General features: G+C 41.5%; 1 protein-coding gene across 1 annotated transcript in view; it reads right to left on the bottom strand.

The window, feature by feature from the left end:
• The window catches only part of sbf1 (SET binding factor 1), a 29,223-nt gene extending 7,799 nt beyond the window's left edge, over window positions 1-21,424 (bottom strand). The window contains exons 1-27 of the mRNA XM_030149036.1: window positions 21,294-21,424; window positions 21,064-21,170; window positions 19,756-19,869; window positions 13,766-13,843; window positions 13,542-13,655; window positions 13,234-13,362; window positions 12,808-12,906; window positions 12,470-12,677; window positions 11,828-11,940; window positions 11,568-11,717; window positions 11,357-11,425; window positions 11,092-11,253; window positions 10,655-10,908; window positions 10,134-10,306; window positions 9,949-10,022; window positions 7,814-8,006; window positions 7,597-7,724; window positions 7,262-7,437; window positions 5,682-5,818; window positions 4,955-5,162; window positions 4,676-4,872; window positions 3,470-3,607; window positions 3,271-3,366; window positions 1,798-1,872; window positions 1,097-1,269; window positions 222-398; window positions 43-144 (exon numbers count right to left, since the gene is read on the bottom strand). Of these exons, the coding sequence (XP_030004896.1) occupies window positions 43-144; window positions 222-398; window positions 1,097-1,269; window positions 1,798-1,872; window positions 3,271-3,366; window positions 3,470-3,607; window positions 4,676-4,872; window positions 4,955-5,162; window positions 5,682-5,818; window positions 7,262-7,437; window positions 7,597-7,724; window positions 7,814-8,006; window positions 9,949-10,022; window positions 10,134-10,306; window positions 10,655-10,908; window positions 11,092-11,253; window positions 11,357-11,425; window positions 11,568-11,717; window positions 11,828-11,940; window positions 12,470-12,677; window positions 12,808-12,906; window positions 13,234-13,362; window positions 13,542-13,655; window positions 13,766-13,843; window positions 19,756-19,869; window positions 21,064-21,162 (3,636 nt within the window). The 5' untranslated portion in view covers window positions 21,163-21,170; window positions 21,294-21,424. The remainder of the gene's footprint in view (window positions 1-42; window positions 145-221; window positions 399-1,096; window positions 1,270-1,797; window positions 1,873-3,270; window positions 3,367-3,469; window positions 3,608-4,675; window positions 4,873-4,954; window positions 5,163-5,681; window positions 5,819-7,261; window positions 7,438-7,596; window positions 7,725-7,813; window positions 8,007-9,948; window positions 10,023-10,133; window positions 10,307-10,654; window positions 10,909-11,091; window positions 11,254-11,356; window positions 11,426-11,567; window positions 11,718-11,827; window positions 11,941-12,469; window positions 12,678-12,807; window positions 12,907-13,233; window positions 13,363-13,541; window positions 13,656-13,765; window positions 13,844-19,755; window positions 19,870-21,063; window positions 21,171-21,293) is intronic.
• Window positions 21,425-21,875: the final 451 nt, after the last annotated feature.

Here is a 21,875-nt window from a genome sequence, read left to right as displayed (position 1 = left end):
ATCACTGTCAGTGCCTTGTTAGATTTCAGCCGTAAATCAAACCTGAGTGGTGACGTCCCAGCCGTCCTCCAGGCTGACCATGACGGACGAGCCCGTGTCCAGCAGCTCCACCACCAGGACGGACACCTGCAGCACCCTGTGCAGCTGGACACACACGTACGCACAGTGTAAGGAGCTGCAGAATACACACACACAGGGACAGAAAAATCCACATGACTCACCAGGGCCATCCACTCAGACTCCTCCAGGCAGCGCAGGAAGCTCATGTTGGGGTCAGAGGGCGGCGAGCTCGGCACACAGGCTTTCATCAGCTTCTTAAAACTGTTCTTCACCTGCCGTACATCACACACCTCGATGGGAACCACCTCCCACTGCTGGAATGAGTCCTGTTTCCCTCCCTGAGCACAACACATTTTTTTTCTTTATTAGCTCAATGGAACAGTAGACCATAATCAGGGAGTGCAAATATAAAAGTGAAGGGTCACTGTGAACACAAATAACAAGCAAGAAAACATCCAGTATACTGAGGCAGAAAACAGAAATACTTATTAAGTCAAAACAAACCACAAAAAAGGACAAGAGGCTTTAAAAAGTGATGGAAGACAAAGATATAATTTTTTGAGGCTTTTCTATTTATGTTAATATAAATTTCAATAACCTAAAATAAGTGGCACAGTGACACATGATCTTGGTGAATACCTTCCCACTTAAGACTCAAGATTATCATAATATTGTAAAATCAGTTTGTTAATTTTAATTCTGATTTTTAGGCCTGAGTGACATTATTTGTGTGCCTTTTTTGTGAAACATTTTAGTAACTGAGAGATTGAATAATCAGATTAATTATGAGCAGCAACTGTATATTAATGTGACAGTTCTCATTAAGTGTATATGATATTTACTCAGAAATCAAAAGATTAACAGTATTAAAAATGTGTGAACCATGTTATGCATGAAAGATAATAGGTCACACAGTACACAAAGATTATAGGTGTTTAAATATAGGACTTGATTCCACATGTTTCCATTTTATCTTTAAGGTGTCACTGCTTCTGCATTAAGAAAGGACAAAGAGCAGCAAAGTGTGACCTCTCACCTTTAGCTGAGATTTGTCTCCAATGATGTAGAGGTAGGCCTTCTGTTGGCGGAGGAATAGGGCCTCACTTGGCCCTCCGTTGGGCTGCGGAGACTCTTTCCCTGCCAAACGTGTCCCCACGTCTGGGTTATAGGCACTTAGACGTCCACTGCCTCGGATGCTGCCCCATTTACCTACAAAACACACACAGCACAGTCTTTACTAGAGTCATGATGTAAAAAAATAATCAAGAAATAAGAAACACCTCTATGTCTTTTCCTGTTTAACAGCCATTAAAGGATCATTGTGGTTTATTATAACATGACCTACATTGTAATAAACCAGAGTGATCCTTTATTATCCTGCTCTCTGATGTGCAGCTACTGAACCTACGAGCCATGCTGGTAAACAAGGCAGGATGATTGAACACTACCCAGTCCAGTTCGCTACATCTACCCAGCTACATGATGATGAAACAGCTGACTCAGATTGTTCCTGACATTCAACAGACAGAAGAATCAAACAGGAAACAACAAACAGGACGTCAGACAGCAAGGCTGCAGCAGCAGCATGCACACACAGCAGGAACAACAGACCATTAGTCCGCAGAGACAGCACACTATCAGGGACGACGCCAAACACACTGACGCCACTGTTAAAGAGATCTGATTGGTTAGACAGGCGTGGAGGGGGAGGAGAGTGGGGGACGTGGCCTACTGTACCTCTAGGGGTGTTCCTGGCCTTGCCAGACACTTTGGGTTGAGAGAGGGAGATGACTTTGGCCCTTTGACCCAGAGCTGAGGTCAAACGACAAAGACGGCCCGTTAACCAACAACACCACATGATGGAGGATGGTTTTTCATTCACACATTCACACACTCATACTCATTTTCCACCAAAGTAAACCTGAAGTTCAGAGCTGGTCTAAGTTGTCTAAGAACCAGTTGGCATTTCCACAGGCTGAGAGCCGTTGACAATGATAGAACTCAACATGTCAACATTAGCTACTGCTTCTAGAGGTTGACAAATAAGAGTCTTTACATTTGGATAGGGAGAAAGCTGATTTAGCAGCTAATATCACCACAATAAAAAGAAAAATGTCCTTTTTTAACAGAACAACAATATTTGACTATGAGAAAGCACTAACTATTAACTTAATACTGAAATCAAAACATTGAAAAGCGGATCGGTGCAGCGGCTGCAGTGATGCGGTATTGGTCTGTTGTGGTAAAGAAGGAGCTGAGCTGAAAGGCGAAGCTCCTGATTTACTGGTCAATCTACGTTCCTATTCTCACCTATAGTCATGAGTTTTGGGTCATGACCGAAAGGATAAGATCCCGGACACAAGCGGTCGAAATGAGTTTCCTCCATAGGGTGGCTGGGAGCACCCTTAGGGATAGGGTGAGGAGCTCAGTCACCAGGGAGGAGCTCAGAGTAGAGCCGCTGCTCCTCCACATTTAGATGGACCAGCTGAGGTGGCTCAGGCATTTGTTTCGGATGCCTCCTGGACGCCTCCCAGGGGAGGTGTTCCGGGCATGTCCTGCCAGGAGGAGACCTTGGGGAAGACCTAGAACATGCTGGAGAGACTATGTCTCTCGGCTGGCCTTGGAACGCCTTGGGGTCCCTCCGGAAGAGCTGGAGGAGGTGTCTAGGGAGAGGGAAGTCTGGGCATCCCTGCTTAGACCGTTGCCTCCGTGACCCGGCCCCGTATAGGTGGTAGAAAATGGATGGATGGATGGATGGAGTCAAAACAATCAGTAAACCAATAACATTTGGAACTGAACATTAAACTCACTGTTAAAAAAATTAAGGCAACTGTGGGTGTTTGTTTGAGCTGTAATTTTCATTCAGTCAGTAATTCCAGTTCCAGTCTGGGCCACTATTAGAGCTAAATTCTCATGATACCAAAGCTTGACACACAGGTTTTGATGATTTTGTTGGTGATAATAATCCTGCTGCCACTACAGACGCAAGCAGTTCGAATTTTTTTTTTTTACTTTAAAGTTTTGATGCTGCACTGAAAACAATATTTCTGGCTGAGAACCAGTTCTGAACCAGCTCTGGAGCCTCGGTGGAAAATGAGTAACACACACACAATACAAGGGTGAAACACTCATTCAACATCTGTCATCTACACATTTTATTTTGCAGCAGACCAACTGATGGTAACACATGACATCATGTCTGCAACTCACCTCCTCGGCTGAATGTTCCAGGAATGTCCTCCTTGGTTCCCATCACCTGCTTCATCAGAACGCCAATCTTTGGCTGCCGCAACTTATCAGATGAATCTAGGAAGACACAAAAAAATCAGCTCTGGGTCCAGTGTGTGGTCAGATGTGTTTAACGTTTTCCATCAGTAACATGTCATTACCGATGTGTTTGTTGACCTACCAGAGATGTTCATGTGTGTGGATGTGAAGCCGCTCAGCGTGTTCCTGCCGCTGTTCTCACTGTATGAAGGCATGGAGCTGATGATGGCCTGCAGGTATTTTTCCTGTTCCAGACTGGTAGAGTCTGCCTGTGAGGGCACTGTAACACCAAAAAACACAGGATTAAGGCTGGGAAATGAGGCAGAAAAACACCAAAGAGAAATGGTGATATAATACAATAAAAACAGGAAGAAATATAGAATATTGACCTCCTGAGACCTAGCTATGACTGTTTTGTTCTCTTTCAGGGGCATGGGTTTCACAGCCTTATTAAAAATATATACGTATATATACCTAAAAAAATTGTTGCGTCATGCTATTTTCAAACAAGACAAGTTTTTCATACAAAAAAGCAGAACCTTGTACTTCCCTGGATCTCAGGAGGATAAAGCATCAGTATCTGACACTGTGTAATACATAATTTAATAGTAGCTTTCTCATACATTTAAGCAGTATTTTTTTTTTTTTTCAATACGATAGCACATACAGAAAACATCCAAAAGTTTAAAAGTAATATAATTAGGTTCCAATGTAAAAACCCAACTTAATCCTTAAAAATACCAAACATTGAGCAATATAACTGCAGTGACTGAGCGAACCCCAGTGGATGAAGCTGTCTGAGGACAGTAAATACATTCGTGAAACTGCTGCTCTTGGTTCTGATGTTTTATGTATATTTTGGAGCCTCATCCCATTCAGAAACTAAATAATTTCCACACAACTAAACCTCACAGATTCTTTCTGGAAATTAATCTTTGTTTGTGTCATTTCCCTCCAGTGTGTGCTGACTTATTTAGTCATCACTTAGATGTGAAAATAGGTACAGTGACATATGATGACTGTGACATGCTGGCATAGTAGTGGTGCATAAGAGACAAAACTCTGCTATTTCCTGTTTAAAGTAGACCCTTTAAAACACACATAGACCATAATATGCGTACATTATGTTGCATACTTGATATTACAAATACAAGCACATCCAAAAAGTGTTTTGAATATCACAAATGTTTTACCCACTTGAGCACACAACTATGTTTGTTCTTTATTTTTATGTTTTGTTTTTTTTTCCATTTAAACACATCTCAGCAGCACAAAATGTGCACCTTTGTACGTGATGTGAAGATGACCAACATCTGCAAGTTTTATAGGGGTTATGAGTTATTTTTACCTGCAGAAGGAGCATTGGGGGACTTAAAAAAGCCCACCACCCCTTTGGCATGGAGACCTGCAGAGCGCAGCAGGACAGCCTTGGTTCTTGAGTTCCTCCAGCAAACCACAGGGAAGCGGTTCTGCCTGTAGCAGCGGCAGATTCTCTGGATGGTCGCATCTGGAATGCTCTGAGGGACGATCAGCAGGCCGGGGTAACTGTGACACACAAAATGTTTTAAGTAATGAACAGATCAGATCATTATTCCCTTATCTGTGTCGCCCTGCAGCCGCCTCTCACCTCCTGCAGGTGGTGTACATGCGGTTAACGGTAGAAATCCTAAACGGCTCATTTTTAGAGCGGGTCAAGCTGTTACTGAGCGTGCCCAGGCCTAACCGCTGGTAGTCACGGCAACAGGCACGCTCCACCACGTTGCTCATGGTGTGTCTGTCTGAGGAGCGAATGGTGGAGGAGAGGGTGAGGGAGCTCTGGTCCACCTCCTCTGACACTGTGGAGAAAAACACAACCACGTGTTAGTGATTTTATGGGACAAATATGTCTTTTTCCATGACTTAAATAGGTACCAGATCTGAAAGTAAAGAACAGACCACTGGTCCTAGTACTTAAAGGCTATGTATGAGTAAAACTAACACTCTTGTTTATTCTAGCAACTATTGACAACTCAAAAAAAAAAATCTAATTTACGAAAAAGACATGGTTTTCAGACCTAACATAAGGTAAGGACAAAGCTTATAAAAATTTCAGATAAAACAATGCTAACATTATGACTTCAAAAATCAGTATTTGGTGGAACAGCCCTGATTTTCAACTACAGATTTCATTCGTCTTTTCAAAAATGTGAGCAGCTCTGCTTTGTTTGATCGCTTTTGACCAATGAAATTCCTCTAAATCATTTTAGAGCTGGATATCTTTTCACACACTTAACATATATTCTGTTGACGTCAAAAGCCAGATGATGTTCTGATACATGTTGTCCTGTCCTTTTGTCTAATCCCCTTCTCGATACCTGAGATTTCATCCTCGTCTAGCTCTGACTGGAAGCTGCTCCGGTTTTCCCAGGTGGGAGGAGAATACTTTTTCCTGGTTACATATTGCCGGCCGATTGTCCTCTTGGCACTTTTCACCAGGTTTTTAGAAAGTGTCCTAGAAGAGAGAAGACAATATGTAAATCCATTGTGCTGATTCAACAGCACGTCCGATTCAAAGTCAGTCACTTGATTTCTACTTCCCGTTCGGTCTTTTTAAAGAACAAATGCGCATTTAGTTCTCGAAGCAGCGTCCAACTCCAGCTGACAATGAGCCGATTTGACTGTTGGCCTCAGTGCATAATCGACATCCATGAAGTCACTGGTGTGTTGCTGCTTTAACGTGCCACACAGCCACAGTCAGAATTAATATGAATGGAGTCACACACAAACGTCTGTGTTTCCATCACTTATGGGGACATGACATAGATTTACGTTCATTTCTTAGAGGCTTACCCTAACCATAATCTTAACTCAAGCTGTTCAGTGATTTATGTTATGAGGTCCAGTATTTTGTTCTCCACACAGTTCTCTTAGCTGACATCATGACTGGGCTACCAGTGACAGACCTCACAAATATACAAAAACATGCCCACACACACACAGTGCAGAGAGAAACAACAGGGCCGATAAAACGGCTGCCACATTTTCCACTGATGAATTATTCAAAGGCTTCTCTCACGCTCCTTTCATTCTGGAGGAGAATAAAGAGGGGAGTGTGTGTGTATGTGTAGGATTTTGGTAGTGAACCGACTGTTGGTTGCTAAGATTTGAAATAAAGAGGACAGAAATTAAAAGGACACAGACAGACTCTTAAAACAGACCATAAACTTTAGAAAAGTGATAGAAAAAATTATTCAAAAAAACCCTCAAAACATTACTGAAAGGTCAGCAGATGTTTAAAGTTTTAATTGCATGGGCCCACTCTCCTGCAGCTGTGACAGCAGAGTCTCAGGAGGAAGAAAGAAGCACTGAAGATGAAGACGACCCGGCTCAGTGGGAAAGTGACAAGATGCAGCCAGTGAGACATTAAAGCTGTTCTGCACTCAACTCTGAAAGCACGTTTTTACACTAAAGACTGAAACACAATACTGTGACAGAGGCATGCACATCAGTCACATGATGTGCTGGAAGAAAGTACAATCACTACTGGTACACTGTTATCAACTGAAACTGGATCATCTGACCTTCATAGTAAATATACCCAGTTTGAGTTGATGCTTGGCCACACATTCTACTGAAACAGCATTTGAGAAATAACCTTTTCTGAGAGCTGACCCGTTAAAAGGTGAAAGGTTAAAATTCTTCAGGTGAGAATGAGTGACTCTGCAAAGTAGGGCAAACTTGAAGGCAGCAGCTGGGCCACGCTGTAAATTCAGGTGATGTTACAGATGTTGAACATCATCTGTGTCATCTAGTGAGTTACTGTTCAAGTAATGGAAGGTCTGTGCTTGACCCAGAGGATGTGACAGGGGTCAGAGGTTGAGGGTGATTTATTGTAACAGCCTCTCTTGCCTGTGTTACATAAAGAATCTCCTTGAGTGAATATCTGGTCTCTTACTTGAGTGACTGGTTCTTGTCCTTGGTCTTGTGCTCCACCACAAGTTTCCCACTCTGACCCACAGTAAAGGCGAAGGTACCCATGACGTGCTGAGGGTAGCGCAGTTTGTGCATGTGTTTTCTGAAAACTTCAGCCAGGTCCGATGCAACCTCCTCATCAAATGCAATCTTCATGAGCTGCATATGATCAGATGAAAGGAAAAATGTTATTGGAAGTTCAATCACTTCATTCTGGCCCTTTAATAGGCAGCAGAGGGGACTGTCAGGTGTGGTTGTAAATCGATTCTACTGTGCATGAATGATAACACGTGATAGGAGCTGAAAACTGAAGGTTACCTGGAAGGTGCATGATCGTAGCTGAAGACCCTCCTGGACAAACTGATCCATGGGTAAAGTGACTGAGATCCTCTTCTCCTTGGTCAGAGAGGCGACGGGGAATGAACGAGTGACCACCTGCTCACCCACTGCCAGAGGAAGACAAAGAACAGGGATTAGAAAACCCAAAGATTCAACCCCTACCAACACAAGCTCTTCACATTATTAATTCTCTCACCCAGCGGGTCAGTGGGCGTGCCCTTGAAGATGAGTCTGTAGGTGGTGAGGAAGATGGCGCCCTCAGCTGGAAGCAGAGGCGGTCCTCCCATCAACCCTGTGGCCTCTTCTCGGCCATCAGGGATCAGGTGGACTCGCATGCCGTCCATCACCAGCTCCTCTCCCGGAAGAAGAGTCGGCCTCAGCAGCTTGGGCTGCACACAAACACAGAGGATGACAAGATGAACAATTAAGTGGAAAGAAGGAGAGTTGCCAAGGGAATATTCTTGAGAATAAATGATTTTGCAAATATTGTACGGGGCTGCGGCTACTTTTAGACAAAAAAACAATCTATTAAAAGCTGTGAAACACTACTCTAAAGTCAGGTATGTCAGTGGGATAATGATGCCTCTCAGCACAGAAAATGCCTATTTCCATAAGTACACACAGTAAGTGCATCCATGACAGGCCAACATTCTGCACTAAATATTTTAAATGGGACAAACAGTCTGGTCACATACATTAAAACAGAACAAGAAATAAACTCCACTCCACTCTTTAGTAACTCATGCTTTTATAACCATGCTGAGGTTACTGGCTTCATGACCTGCACTGTTTAGGGAGTCGAGAAAGACGCTAATGTTGAAATTCTTCTGTTATTGTTGCATAACAGACACGTCAGCAGAGTGAGATTGGTGGGATCTTGGCACAGACAACGTTACAAACAAGAAGACAAATACACAAAAAGAAAAAAATAATAATATCACTTGGGTGTGTTTATTCATTCAAATGTTCATTTCATATTCCTTAAGAAATTCAACTTGTGTTTTGAGTTGGAAGTGGATCAAGACCCAAAGGAGCCAAAGTCTCCATGGGCTGGCGCTCGGTGGAATGAAATATGAACCTCGCTTTGTCCTCCTGCCTTTTACATCACTTCCTGAGGCTGAAGAGCTTCCTAAGGAAATCCACCTCTGACAGGAAGAGAATTTCAAGTTTGGTCTTTCATAATCTGTTGCACAAGGCCTAATTCCACATGTGTCTGCATTCTAGTTGCCGTCATACAGCAGCAACAGGGCAGTTTCCTCTGTTAGCATTTAACTGTAACAGCTGTAAATGACACGTCTCAGTACATGTCCACTCAGAAAGGCATCCTTTTTCATTTTGGTGTTTTAAAATTCTAACAATTTCCATTAAGATGAGAGTATTAGCAACAGCTAAGAAATAATCATTGTCACATGCCTGAAATGCTAATCATAACCACGTACACTGGGCATGTGCATGCCAGCATGAACACACAAGTAACGGTAGTAGTCATGAGATAAAACCTTGAATTATTGCACAACAGCTGCTAGCAGAGGTAACAAACCACCTGTGCATTGGTGTCCATGTTGAATTAACAGGTAGTAGTCAAAGCTGTTTTGTTTTTCCTCTGTAAACGGTCACATGATAAGGATTAATCATATCAGGAAAGGACACACACTATTGATGAGATACGCAGCAAATTTGGGTGTATACTGTATGTCGTCACATTCAACGGTCTTTCCCTGTCTATCCACATCACAATGCAATTTCTAACCTTGTAGATTAAAACAGGGTTAGGGTCAGCCGAGTTTTCAAAATCTCAATTTCGTTGATCCTAAAACACCACTTTAATGTGGAAGCAAGGTGTAAATATAGCAAAAGTTTACAAAGATTTCTTAGTGTGCATGTAACCTCAGAGTGACACTTAAATGCGCCGGAGACTGTACTTAGTGCGATAAAAAAAGACTGACAGGACATTGTGAGAGCAGAGGGAGGAGAATGGAGAGGAAGTACATAATCAGTTACATATTCCACTCAGAAGTCTTTTGTCAAAACATGTCAGGTCATGCTCAGCTTAGCCGCTGTCCCTCTCCAACACACTGCACACAGCATTAACTCCAACCTTCAGATCGAAGGCACCCAAATCTACAGGGGCCACAAAGATCACACAGCACAAAAGACTACAGCAATCACGCAGCATGCACTGCTCAGGCGTGCTGTGAGTCACACGGTTCTGTACCTGCTGTGACACTGTGAGCCTGAGCTGTGGGGACTGGTGGAGAGGGGAGTGGGCGGGGCTGGCTGTGGTTCTGCATGGCCTTTGTCCAGTGGGACGTAAAAATAGGAATTGGTTACCTTTTGGATTGGTGGCAGTCGTTTACTCTCCCTGTGGACTGCGTCCAGCGTCTCAATGTGCATCTGAACGATGTCTACAGGAGAAAATGACGCACGGGTCAAAGTGGAGAATAACAGTGACACATTTTACTCTTGAGCTTTGTAGGAGAGGATGGCGTGAGTGCGGCATGAGGGTGTGTTCTCACCTGGTATCATGGCATGAAGAGCTTTAAGGTGCTCATTGGTTACACCACTCTCATTACACACTTTGTCTACAAAGCGATTGATGAAGCGCACCACAGAGTTGGCCACATCCGAGCTCTCAGCATCTTCAAAGCCGCTCTCTGTGTCGTAACTTTCTGCCATGCTGCCTGCAATACTAAAAACAACACAAGAGCTTCTGTCACTGAAAGCAGATGATCCCATGTAGCGTGCTCTGCATCACAATTTATTGACCGTACTATAAAACTAGCATTTTGGACCCTCTGGACCTTCACCAAAAGTATTAGTAGACAATAAACCACGTCTCAGAACATTGAACTTCAATCTTGAGTGCACAGGTATGGGACAGTGTGCTATCTTCTTCATCTTCTTCCTGTGAGTGTCTTTCATGTGTTGTCTAATATTTCACATAATACTGCATTATATTCACGCACTAAAATGAGAATTAAAATCTGAGGTCTCCTTTTTAAAAGTACTTGTACCATCTCTTGAGTTTCTGTTCTACCTGTTCGTGACATAGCTGTTGCTGACGCTCTCCACGTCTCCGAGGCCAGAGCTCCGCAGTAGGCGGTTCTTGCTGGTGTCCAGCGGCAGTAGCAGGTAGCTCATCCTGTTGGCGTAGTGGATGGCCTGGCTGAACACAGTGCTCTCCTCCTTCTGCACACGCTCTGTCTGCATTTCTTTGCTGAGTGTCGGCCACAGTCGACTCTGCTCTGACGCCAGCTCCAGTGCGCTGACCTCCCGCTCATCCTGCTGCTCCTGAGAACAAGAAAGTTAATTAATGATAAATGACTTTAGGACAAAGATGACATCTACACTTTAGGTAGGAAAATTCAATCATTAGCCTCTTAGCTGTGGTGGCAAATATATTACTACAGCAGAAATATAACTTAGGGTAGGTAATGTACATTTTCATTATTTGAATACTGTTAATGTACTCACTGAGTTGTTGTGTTGCTCTCCATCCTCCGTCTCCAAGTACAGAGCTTTGATATGGTTTTGGACGTCGCTGTAGAACATAGCTTCCCAGAACTGCATGGTGGTCCAGACCATGTGCTCCTGTACGCAGCTGTAGGCAAACTGAGTAATGCCTGCTCCCAGTTTCTGCCAAAGAAAGGACAGACTTTAATGCAAAAGAAAAGTGATTGAGTGAAGTAAGAGTTGGATAAGATAAATGACATTCCAAGGACAAATGGAGTGAACGTACTCTGCAGAAGGCTGTGACCAGTGGAAGTAAGGCAGCAGCAATACCATGTTCATCTATATGAGAGCAGTCCTAAACAGAAACAAGTTACTTTGTTTACTGTATTATAAAAATGTATAATTTGGTTAAAGTAGTTATATAGTGAGTATATGCTGTGGTGGAACATAATATAATTTCATTTATGCCATGGCATCCACATTTTTCGTGGACTCACTTGTAACGTGCAGTTCATCATGCGGACGATGTAGTCAAACTGTTGGTCATCCAGCACAGCTCGGTTCTGCAGGACATGCTGATTGAGCTCCTGGGTCAAACAAACCCGAGCTGCCCGACCTTTCAACGCCCGCAGGACAGCTGGCATGAGCTGGACAGAGACAAACCACAACAGCTGAATCACACATATACTAAAAAAAAAGTTGGCAGATGAACATTGTGTGGATAAAACCTGTAGAAATGACTGTATGGGAATTTTACCTTCTTGGCCTCCAGCATCTTGTTATCAAAGATGTACGTGATGCAGTTCCTGACCACCTCTAGTCTGCGGGCGCTGTTAGCCATAACGTTGCCATTTCTGTCCACAATGTCTCCTGTAGGGATGAGAACAGCTGATGACACTCATTTATCATTGTGCTGCTGAACTCATTAAACACACGCTGAGAGACAGATTGTCAGAGTCAAAAGTTTACACAGGAAATTTGAGGTGCAAGAAGAGATGTGGTGCTGAATATAAGATAATACCTCTAGGACAAATGTTAAACCACCAGATGCTGTATCACAACGAACCTCTGTAAAGTTTTGCCTCCAGCACCATGAATGGTAGTAGTCTTTATGACATTAGTTTACTGTCAGTTTTGTTCTACTTAAGAGCAGGGAATGACAGTAACCATATTAAAGCCCTTTCTATAAACAGTTTTATCAGAGACTGTCCTGACTTCAACTGAGGTTTTATTTCCTTTAATCGTCCTTTTTCTCCTTTCATTGGATTTTTATTTCCCCATTGCTTTTATCTGTTTTAATTTAAAACCAGATGACTTTATGACTTGTCTCTGTTATTCCCTCTCTGAAGCACTACATCGCAGGCTGAATTCTAGACAGAAGTGAAGAACTGATCCTCACCCAGTGGAGGTCCGGACGGCACCATGCCCTTCACCTCCGCCTTCACCACAGGCGGTGCGGTCTTGAGTTTGGCAGCAGCATGGTCTATGAAGAGCTGGACTGCAACCTCGTCCAAAGGAGGGAAGGGCGACTGGTTCTGTGCGGCATTCTGGTTGTTTTCTGATGGCCTCTGGACTTTGTGCATTGCTACAGCAGGGTAGGGATTCTCCTGAAGAGAAGACAACCAGTCAGATGGGATAAAATGGAATATAGAGGAGATGAAGAGAAGGAAAACATTATAGGATGAAGAAGAAACAATGAGTATTCAGTTAATATTGCTGTTAATTTCTTCAACATACGTTTTTGAAGAGCTGTTCCGCCAGCTCTTTGATGTGGTTCATTACTTTGTGTGGATAGGCCTCCTCTTGTCGTATCCGCTCCACCTGATTGGCTACCAGCTGCAGAAACATATAATAATGTCAGTTTACACTAAAATTAAACGATACATCTTCATATTTGAGCTCTGTATACTCAATAACCAAAGACAAACATTTGCAAACACAAAACTCAAAGACAAATATGGGATGATAGTAATGAAAAATAATTATGACCAGCAACTCGCTAAACAGAGGTGGAATTCAGTTTAGATTTTAAACTGTCTGTTATACTGACTAGTCTGGTCAATATCTCTTCATTCTGCCTTGTCATAATCCCATTTTGCAGATAAAACTATGCATAGATTAAATTTTCCTGCATAGTGGTGCACACTGTGCTGGCAGACTCACGTCATCAAACAGGTCTGTGCTCCGGTACGGAGGTCCTCGTTCTGATACAAAGCCTGCGAATGCCATGCCGTCCAGCACCTTCATGAGGAAGTCGTCCTCTGTCAGCGCCCTCTGGCCCAGGAAAGCGGCCTGTGGAAACACATGTCAATACTTCACTGACGCTCTTATCATTCAGGAAACTCTACACAAACACACACACACGTCAGACTCTTTTTGAACATTCAGTTCCCCACTTTCACTCACTGAAACACAGACAACATGTGGTGTTCTTTTTTTTTGTTACTTGTCATTGTTAAGTATTCCGGTACCTTGTGAAAGCGGATCACCGGCTCTGGGTGAATGCGGATTATGTGTAAACACCATCGATAGCCCTGGAAGAGATGAGCAAACAGCCACAGGAAGACCGCTCGGATCTCCTTATCCTGAAAGACACACAACAACAGCAGTTACACACCTCCAAAATACACACGCTGAATGCCACAGTGTCACAGCTCTTCCAATGACACCTTTCACATAGCGGCGAGATTCTGACCTGGATTTTAAGTGCGGAGGCTTGTGTGGAAACTGGGGGGAAGGCATGATCAGCGATCTCCAGCTCTGGATCCAGAACCTATGAGGACAAAAACAAAAGGCCATGAACAGTCACTGTAGATATAGATCATTGTTCTTAACTCTTTAAGTGCCAGACAGTTAAGGGGCTAATAAGCCTTAAAAGTGCCACAGAATTTGGCCGTGTTTCAGTATTTCGCGTCGTTTTTATAATATTTGAAGAATCCTGCAGGAAACCGCTCGGTAACATCCGACCGATTGCTGATTAGATCCAAAACGCACCGGACGCAGCCGATTCATTATTGATCGTAATTTGCATAATTTATAATAATAATAATAATAATAATAATCATCTTTATTTATATAGCACTTTTCATACATTAAAAACTGTAGCACAAAGTGCTTTACATATCAGTTTAAAAATCAGTACCGCCCCCCACCCACACCCACCCACTCACCCGCGCACACACACACACACACACACACATACACATGCAAACCCACAAGCTCACACATACTTAAGAAGACTGACTGAGCACGGGTAGACCAGAACAAAAATGTACAAGTAAAAGTAAAACATCAATTTAGGAGGCGCTGTCTCAGGGAGCCATCCGCACCAGGAGGCAGCCGCCGACCCCGGCACCAGCAACACAGCCCCGCATCCCAACTAGTGGGAGAGGGCCAACTGGGACCCCCACCCACCAGAAAGGAGCGAACCCCAGTGAGAGAAGGCGCCACAGCCCCCGGAGTCCACAGCCGCCCCCCGGCATGGAGGGCTCCCTCTGATGAAACACCGGAGAATAAGAAACATTAAAAAGATATAAAAATATTATTCGGTCGCGTGACCTCAAATTCCCGTCTGCTTGGTCTCAAAAGGGGGACACAGAAAGAACGTCATCGAAATGTGAGAAAGAAATGGGGGTGGATGGTTTGTTTGTACACAAATATGGCGTGTTCTCCAAAGCCGATCTGATCGGCCCGTGGCACTTTACAGGTTGTTTTCGTAAAGCCGATTTAATCGGCCCATGGCACTGAAAGTGTTAACTGTTGTATTTAGATGTTGTCTCACATTATGTTCATTTCTTTGTCTGTTTGATTTGAATTATTATTTGTGAATGATTTTTATTTAAAGCAAAATGAAGTGTGTGCGGCTGTTAAATAAAAAACATTTCTGTAGTTACAAGGATTCAGTTTTATTGTTTATTTACAAAGAACTTTGAGGGACATTGAGAGATGGATTTCTAGAATCTGTAATTACGAAACTGCATTTTCTTCAATCATTTGTTGCTTTCAGAATGCTGAAAAAAATTGATATCCAACTGGATGGCCAATAGTGATATTTTTTCCTTCAGTAACATGTAACTCATAATGCAAAAATAAGAATGCACCTACATTCAAAACAGAAATTTGAGTATTGGAAGAATACTGTCAGACAAAACCAACGGAGATGATTTATAGGTTTTGAAGCAAAATTTCTGAAAATCTTAATACTGAGTTGAGCCACATCCAAAAACATTGAGAGACACCATAAGTCAGTGGTTCCCAACCTTTTTTTCTCATGACCCCATTTTAACATCACAAATTTCTGGAGACCCCAGACAGTGAAACTGAGACAGTTCTCTCTTGGAGATGTCTTAACAGGGCCAGGCGAGTGAAGAAATCTTTCCATCTCTGTTTGGTCCGGTTTTCTAACTGTGACTGTGTCCGGGCAGGTTGAAGCATAGTAACACATGCGGTCACATGATCAGGTCAATCAAGATATGCCCTCTCAGACATTATATCCTGCATTTTATTTAAACTTGATTTTTATTGGGAAAAGTGTGTGGTATTTTAATTCTAATGAACTACATATTGAATCATTAAAAATATCTTTTATTAGTATTTTTATTTTTAGCAATTACTAGAAATTTCTGGCAACCCCAAGGTTGAAAAACACTACTGCCATATGTGGTTATCAAACATGTTCATGTGCATTTGTGATAATGTATATGTGTAGTTTGTATATATACATATGTGTGTGTGTTTAACATGAGCTTTGGTGAAAACCTATATTACGTCGCATGATGAAATATGCTATGTACTATATTAAGATCCTTACTCACATAGTATGATAAATATGACTATTAAAATAGTCTTTACACCTGTTTGTTGTACTTCTAGTTGTCATTAGAGTGTTGTATTGAGTTTTGTTGCTACAGTTACACGTGCCACAAACAGTCTTGTCAACGCCATTCTGCCTTTTTCTTGCATGTTTACTGTAGGGGTCAAACTTCAGTCGTCTCTTTCGATCTAACACCAGTCAGCTAATAATAGCTATTAGGAACAGTAAAATCTCAGAGCCATTCCACGAAAACCCACTCAGATTTGTCTGTAAGGTGAGCGGGGCGGCTAAGCCCTGGTTCATGGTTGCTGCCCAATAAACTCCAGCATCATCTCTGCAGTAACCCTAGAGCAAGTCAGCTTCTCCAGGCAATATTTACAGATGCTTTAACAAAAGCTCTGAACACGAGGCCCTGGTTGTGGCAGTATCTCGCCTCACATCTAATTTCAGCAACAGGACATCATCAGTGTAGGCTGGTGTGAACTGGCTAAGGTAAGGTAATCTAACCATAAAAATCACGTTGGAACCTTTCCATTTGTTGTCAGGATGCTCAAATTCATAACTCTGCTTTTATGGAGAAGCAGTTTGTGAAATGACTACAGTGCATGTGTGAATGTGTACAGTATCAGTAACACACACTAAGACTCTACTGGTTGAGGACACAGACCCATAGCCCAGTGAACTGCTCACTGGCTTTTATCCATTCTCTAACCCAGAACAAGAATCACAACACTCCACCTCTCCAGGTTATAAGTCACAGAGCAGCCTGACACAGAAATAACAGAAAAACAGGCAGAATTAATGTAACATTTCCTAATATTATCAGTGTCAATATGTATTATTTTAAGCCTTTGTCTCATGAGCTCAATGCTTCAAGCAGCAGGTCAGGGTTTAGCATCTTGTTGAGTAACTTTTAATTTGTCTGTTTTTCACCAAGACAAGGACATCAGAGTAGATTAAAAGTGAAGATTAAATAATGATTAAAAGCTGAGATAAAGGAGTATTCTGGCTGGAGGTTGTGTTTATGTTACAGAAGATAAGCGGGCAGACACAGGGACAGAGAAAAGTGGATGTAGATTTACTGATCCAACAGGAGAAGGGAAGGTAGAAAGGGATGTGATTATTGAGATTTCATTCAGATAACAATTACAGTTAAAAAAAAAAAACACCTTATTTTTCGGTTTTAAACAGTAAAATATAGGGTAATGAATAATTCAGTGGTCCAAAAAGTTGGTTTAGGGTGGACGGAAAGATAAAAGAGGGAGGATGAGAATAGATGAAACATTCAAGAACTCAATCCTGCAAAGCAACAAAGGACGATTAAACGACAGCTGTCCTTAAAGCCACCCAGAGAAACACACCTTAACACTTTGATTGCTGAGATAATTTCACAGTAGCCTCCTTCAGCAGCTTAGCATCAAGTATTTTTAATTTTTCCCCTGTAAGTCGCTTTGGAAAAAAGCGTCTGCCAAATGCGTAAACATAAACATAAACATAAGTAAGATTCATTGCTCATTCCTTTTCACTGAATCGTCAGTTTCTTGTAACAAAAGCAAGACAATGTGTTTCTTATATTGCGGCTCCTACAGAGTCTGTGGGAAGTCTAAGTCTAGAGGTCAGGCTCCTCACAACATCCAAACACACAGTTGCCATGTCCAGCTCCTTCCAAATAAACACATCCTTCCCTCTGCCTCAGTGACATCGGTGGACAAAAAAAGCCCAACCCCATGTAACCGGCAGAGGGAAAACAGAAGCTTCATCTGTGCCAGAAACTCATCACTCATATTGTAAAGAGACAAATGAAGTGAATCAGCATTCTGATTAACATGCGACTCTCAAAACAAAACAAATCCAACAATGCATGACTTCACCAGAGGTAACGTTCCACAGCAGATCCAATATAAAGCAGACAATCATAAATACTTGTCACTTATAAAGATTGGGTTTATGATGTTTGTCCTACACAGAAAACTATTCTTAACATTTTTTTCTGTCCTTGTGTTTTTGCAGCTTCAACAGCCAGAAATACTCTTGGTCAATAAAAGCTCACGGATCATAAAACTTTATTGGTAGGAGTGTTTCATCACTACTACACACATTTGTGATTGCTTTTTATATGAATATATCATATGTTATAAAAAGGGCCGGTGTGTCTTACTGAAAACACCAAAGATAACAATCCATCATCCTTATAACTTTATCCATCAGCCCTGTTATCAGAAGCATGTGTGTAAGCAGACAATGTGACAATATTGTGTTTGCTGTCAGATACGAGAAAGAAAACTGTGGCATTGAGAAGAAGCAAAGTACAATTAAGCCCTTTTTTTTCTCCCTAAAAAGGACTAAAATGATCAAAGCCTTATTAAAAAAGATGCAGGAATATTTGTCAATAAAACTAAATAAAACTACTTCATCAAGTGCCACAAGTGATGCTGACAAAAGATTCAGTGACAATATTTATTTATATTCTCAACTGATAGTGGCAAATAAATATATTATTATTAAGTGGATGAACCCAGAGCCACCACCATATGACACCTGGGTTGAAACAGTCAGGGAAATCTATTATATGGAACAAATTACATGTTCTCTGAAGTTTCAAAAGGAAATATTTCCTAAATGGTGGACCTAATCTTTCTGTACATCCATTGTGTAAACTCTTCTGCTTCCCTGACTGTAACTATGTTGTTTGAGCCTAAAATTATTCCTACTGTGTTTCACTGTGTTCAATATTCTGAAAGGATCTGCCAAAGATGTTGCAAAACACTGACTGCAGGTGTAAAATGGACATGTTGAAATGTGTATACACATATCTATCTTGTGTGTGCTATTAAACTAAAATAAGGAATAAGTTATAAAAAACAGACAATCTATTAACAGCAACTGAAGTGCACACAGGCTAATATTATTACAATTATACTATATTATCATCTAGCTAGCCATCTCATATCCCAAAATGAAACTATTCTGATACTGCTAGATTCTAGATACTTAATTTTTCCTAATATCATCAGTATTGTTTAAACAACAGGAAATAATTCATGCACACTGCTTGTAAGAGATGGAAATACGCTCATGAGTTAATTATTCAACATACAAATGAAATCACCAGTCACTGGCAGTAAACTGCACTTTATGTCAAACATAAAACATAAAACGTAAAATAATCCAAGCCTTAAACAAACCCAGAATTTACAACTTAACCAATCATTCTTCCTTATTTTCTACAGGTATCTTTACAAATTTACAGCATGTCCAGTAAACCATCAAAATGAGCATCTTCTCATAAATGGGGATAACTTCCTCTATCATCATCCCACAGCAAACGCAAAAGTTCACCTCGGTATCATCTCACATGGGACATCACACACTGTATGTATTTGCAGTAAATACAGCCAACAGGGGGAAGCAGGAAAGAAATGAGTTCATTGTGCTGATATCAAGAGAATAAGGAAGCTAAAAATTGTATGCTTACATGGCTCACAGACAGAGAATTTCTCAGAAAGGGCTGGCACTGTAATACTGGAAGACGCAGAGATGTGTTTGATATGGGCTGATAAGGATACAATATTGTGATGTGTGATGAAAAATAACTGGTAGGATATTCTTCACCATGAGTGTGGAGGTGTACGTTTGTAAGTGAAATAAAGCAAAACATGCAAGCGTTACAAAAAATATAAATCCCAGAGCCCTAAATACTAAGGTTAAAAAGCAGGAAAAAGTCAGTGGCGAGCTTCCCAGCATCTTAATTCATGAAGCATCACTGGGGCATTTATTTCTGGCAGAAGCCGCCCTCTGGCCTTAAATGAGATTTCCCAGTATGCAGCAGAGTGCACTCTGGGTGTGTTCAGTGCTTAAGCTGCAGCTCTTACCATGGAGAGCAGAGTCTGGGTCTGTTGGAGCAGAGGTTCAGGCAGAAGTGAGATGTGGACGCACTCCGGGATCGTCACCGTACCGCCGTCCAGGTCAGCAATGATCACATCCAACTGAGTAGAAAACACACAAACATACACACCTTTCATTTGCAGAATGATACACAAGCTGATTACAGACACTGACAGACCAACCAGAGACAGAGCAGTTGTCTCTGTCAGCAGCTGCTCATTAAAGGATGCTATCTATCAAACACCCATTCACATTTCCCTGCAGACAGCAGGAAAGGCTGGCCAGATGACAACCTCTGACCCCTGACCGTGACGAATGCGCCAACATCGATAATGTGTGTGAGACTATGCTATAAGACATAGCATCACATTGTTATGTGTAACAATGGCTGGATCAAGGCGATACAGTGCATCCATTACACTCTCATCAGGCTTTAATAACACACCGGATAATTATTTACTTTGATCATTAGATTAAGTCACTATTTACTGCCATGTGCACGACTGTAATTTACCTTGGCAACCACTGTGAAGACCTGTCGTATTGTAATTCAATCTGACAGCAGCACGGGCGCTTTATTAAAAGACACATGAACCATCGCTTAGTGGGTCAGCGATAGTTTGTGCCGCACTAAAACCAAAACCCAACCGAGGGGATATAATACAGTCTCCTTAAATGAGATTTTGCTTTGTATGGTTTATCTGTGAGTCAGTTTTAATAACACTGGTTGTTTCTTTATGGCTGATGGACTTGGCTGTGTGTGGTGCTGACATTTGTGTCTTCAGGCAGTTTCATTTTCTCGCTTACAAAGCTTTGCCAACCGTCTTCCCATCACATACTTCATCTTAAAAAACAGACTCATAAAACAAAGCGGTTACATCAGATATGTTAGGATTTAACATACATTCATCACACAGTGGTACTTAGATTCTTATTAAAGAGTTAAGCATGTTTTGCAGCTGTAATAATAGTTCAATGTCTGCAGAGCAACAGAAAATTAGACTTCAGCTATTTCAGTCTTACGCAAAAATACAGTTCAAAGCTCGGTTGCACCGTCTTAGTCTTCATTTTGGGATTTACATAAAGCTTTCTGATAATGTCTTTATTTTACACATTAAAAGCCAATATAATTGTTGAATATATCAAAACAAACACAATTTTTACTTCTGCATTTATCAAAGAACTAAAATTGAATTAAATCAGTTTGTTCCTACAATCTTCAATTCATACACACAACCAAATTTTTATTCATGCTTTTCCTCAGTTACATTAGTCATATTTGAGTGAGAACCCACCAGTTCTTGCGTCTCTGATCGGAAGAATGAATTGACACCAATGATAAGGGAGTGGGCGTGCTCAGGACTCCAGGAGCTTTCCCGGCAGGATTGGAACATACGTGAAGCTGAGCGGACATAAAAATAAACATTTAACACAACAGCTGTCAGCATCATTGATTAAAAAAAAAAAAGTCTGTCAATGATTGTCAGATATGAAGACACACTGCTGTAGAGGAGCAGCAACACACCTGTACTTGAGAGGGAACATGATGGACAGCAGCCCCCGGCAGGCGTCAGTGAGGCGCTGGTAGCTGCTGGACAGGAACAGGATCTTATGTTCCGTCAAGGCAGCGCAGAACAGATACAACACATTGACTATACCTGAGACACAAGAGAACAGACAACATGTTAAAGCAGATTCTCGACAGGTATCAGACACTTCAATTCAATTATTTATAAGAGCTTTCCAAAATAAATTTTGATAAAGATAAGTAATGTATCCTGTGTAGAGGTAGTTTTTATGTTGGTTATTGGAGTAAATTAATGTAAATGTTTCTACCAGGTAAGAGACAACAAAGTAAAAAGACAGTGGTCGGTTTAAAAATTGACTTGAAACGTCAGAAATCAGAAAAGCAACGATGAACACAAACAAGAAGAAGACATACACGATAAATGTATATATATTAAAGAGTCTTGCAGTAAATGTACAGTACTGCTCTCTGTCTTTTCATCCATCCTCAGTTTTGCTGTTTGTTTATCAAGGTTAAGATGAGTACATATATTTACTTTTGTCTCTTCATTAAGATACAAGAAAACACAGAAAACATGAT

This window comes from Sphaeramia orbicularis, chromosome 12 (genome assembly GCF_902148855.1).
Source record: "Sphaeramia orbicularis chromosome 12, fSphaOr1.1, whole genome shotgun sequence".
Lineage (NCBI taxonomy): Eukaryota > Metazoa > Chordata > Actinopteri > Kurtiformes > Apogonidae > Sphaeramia > Sphaeramia orbicularis.
This window is presented reverse-complemented; position numbering and strand designations above follow the sequence as displayed.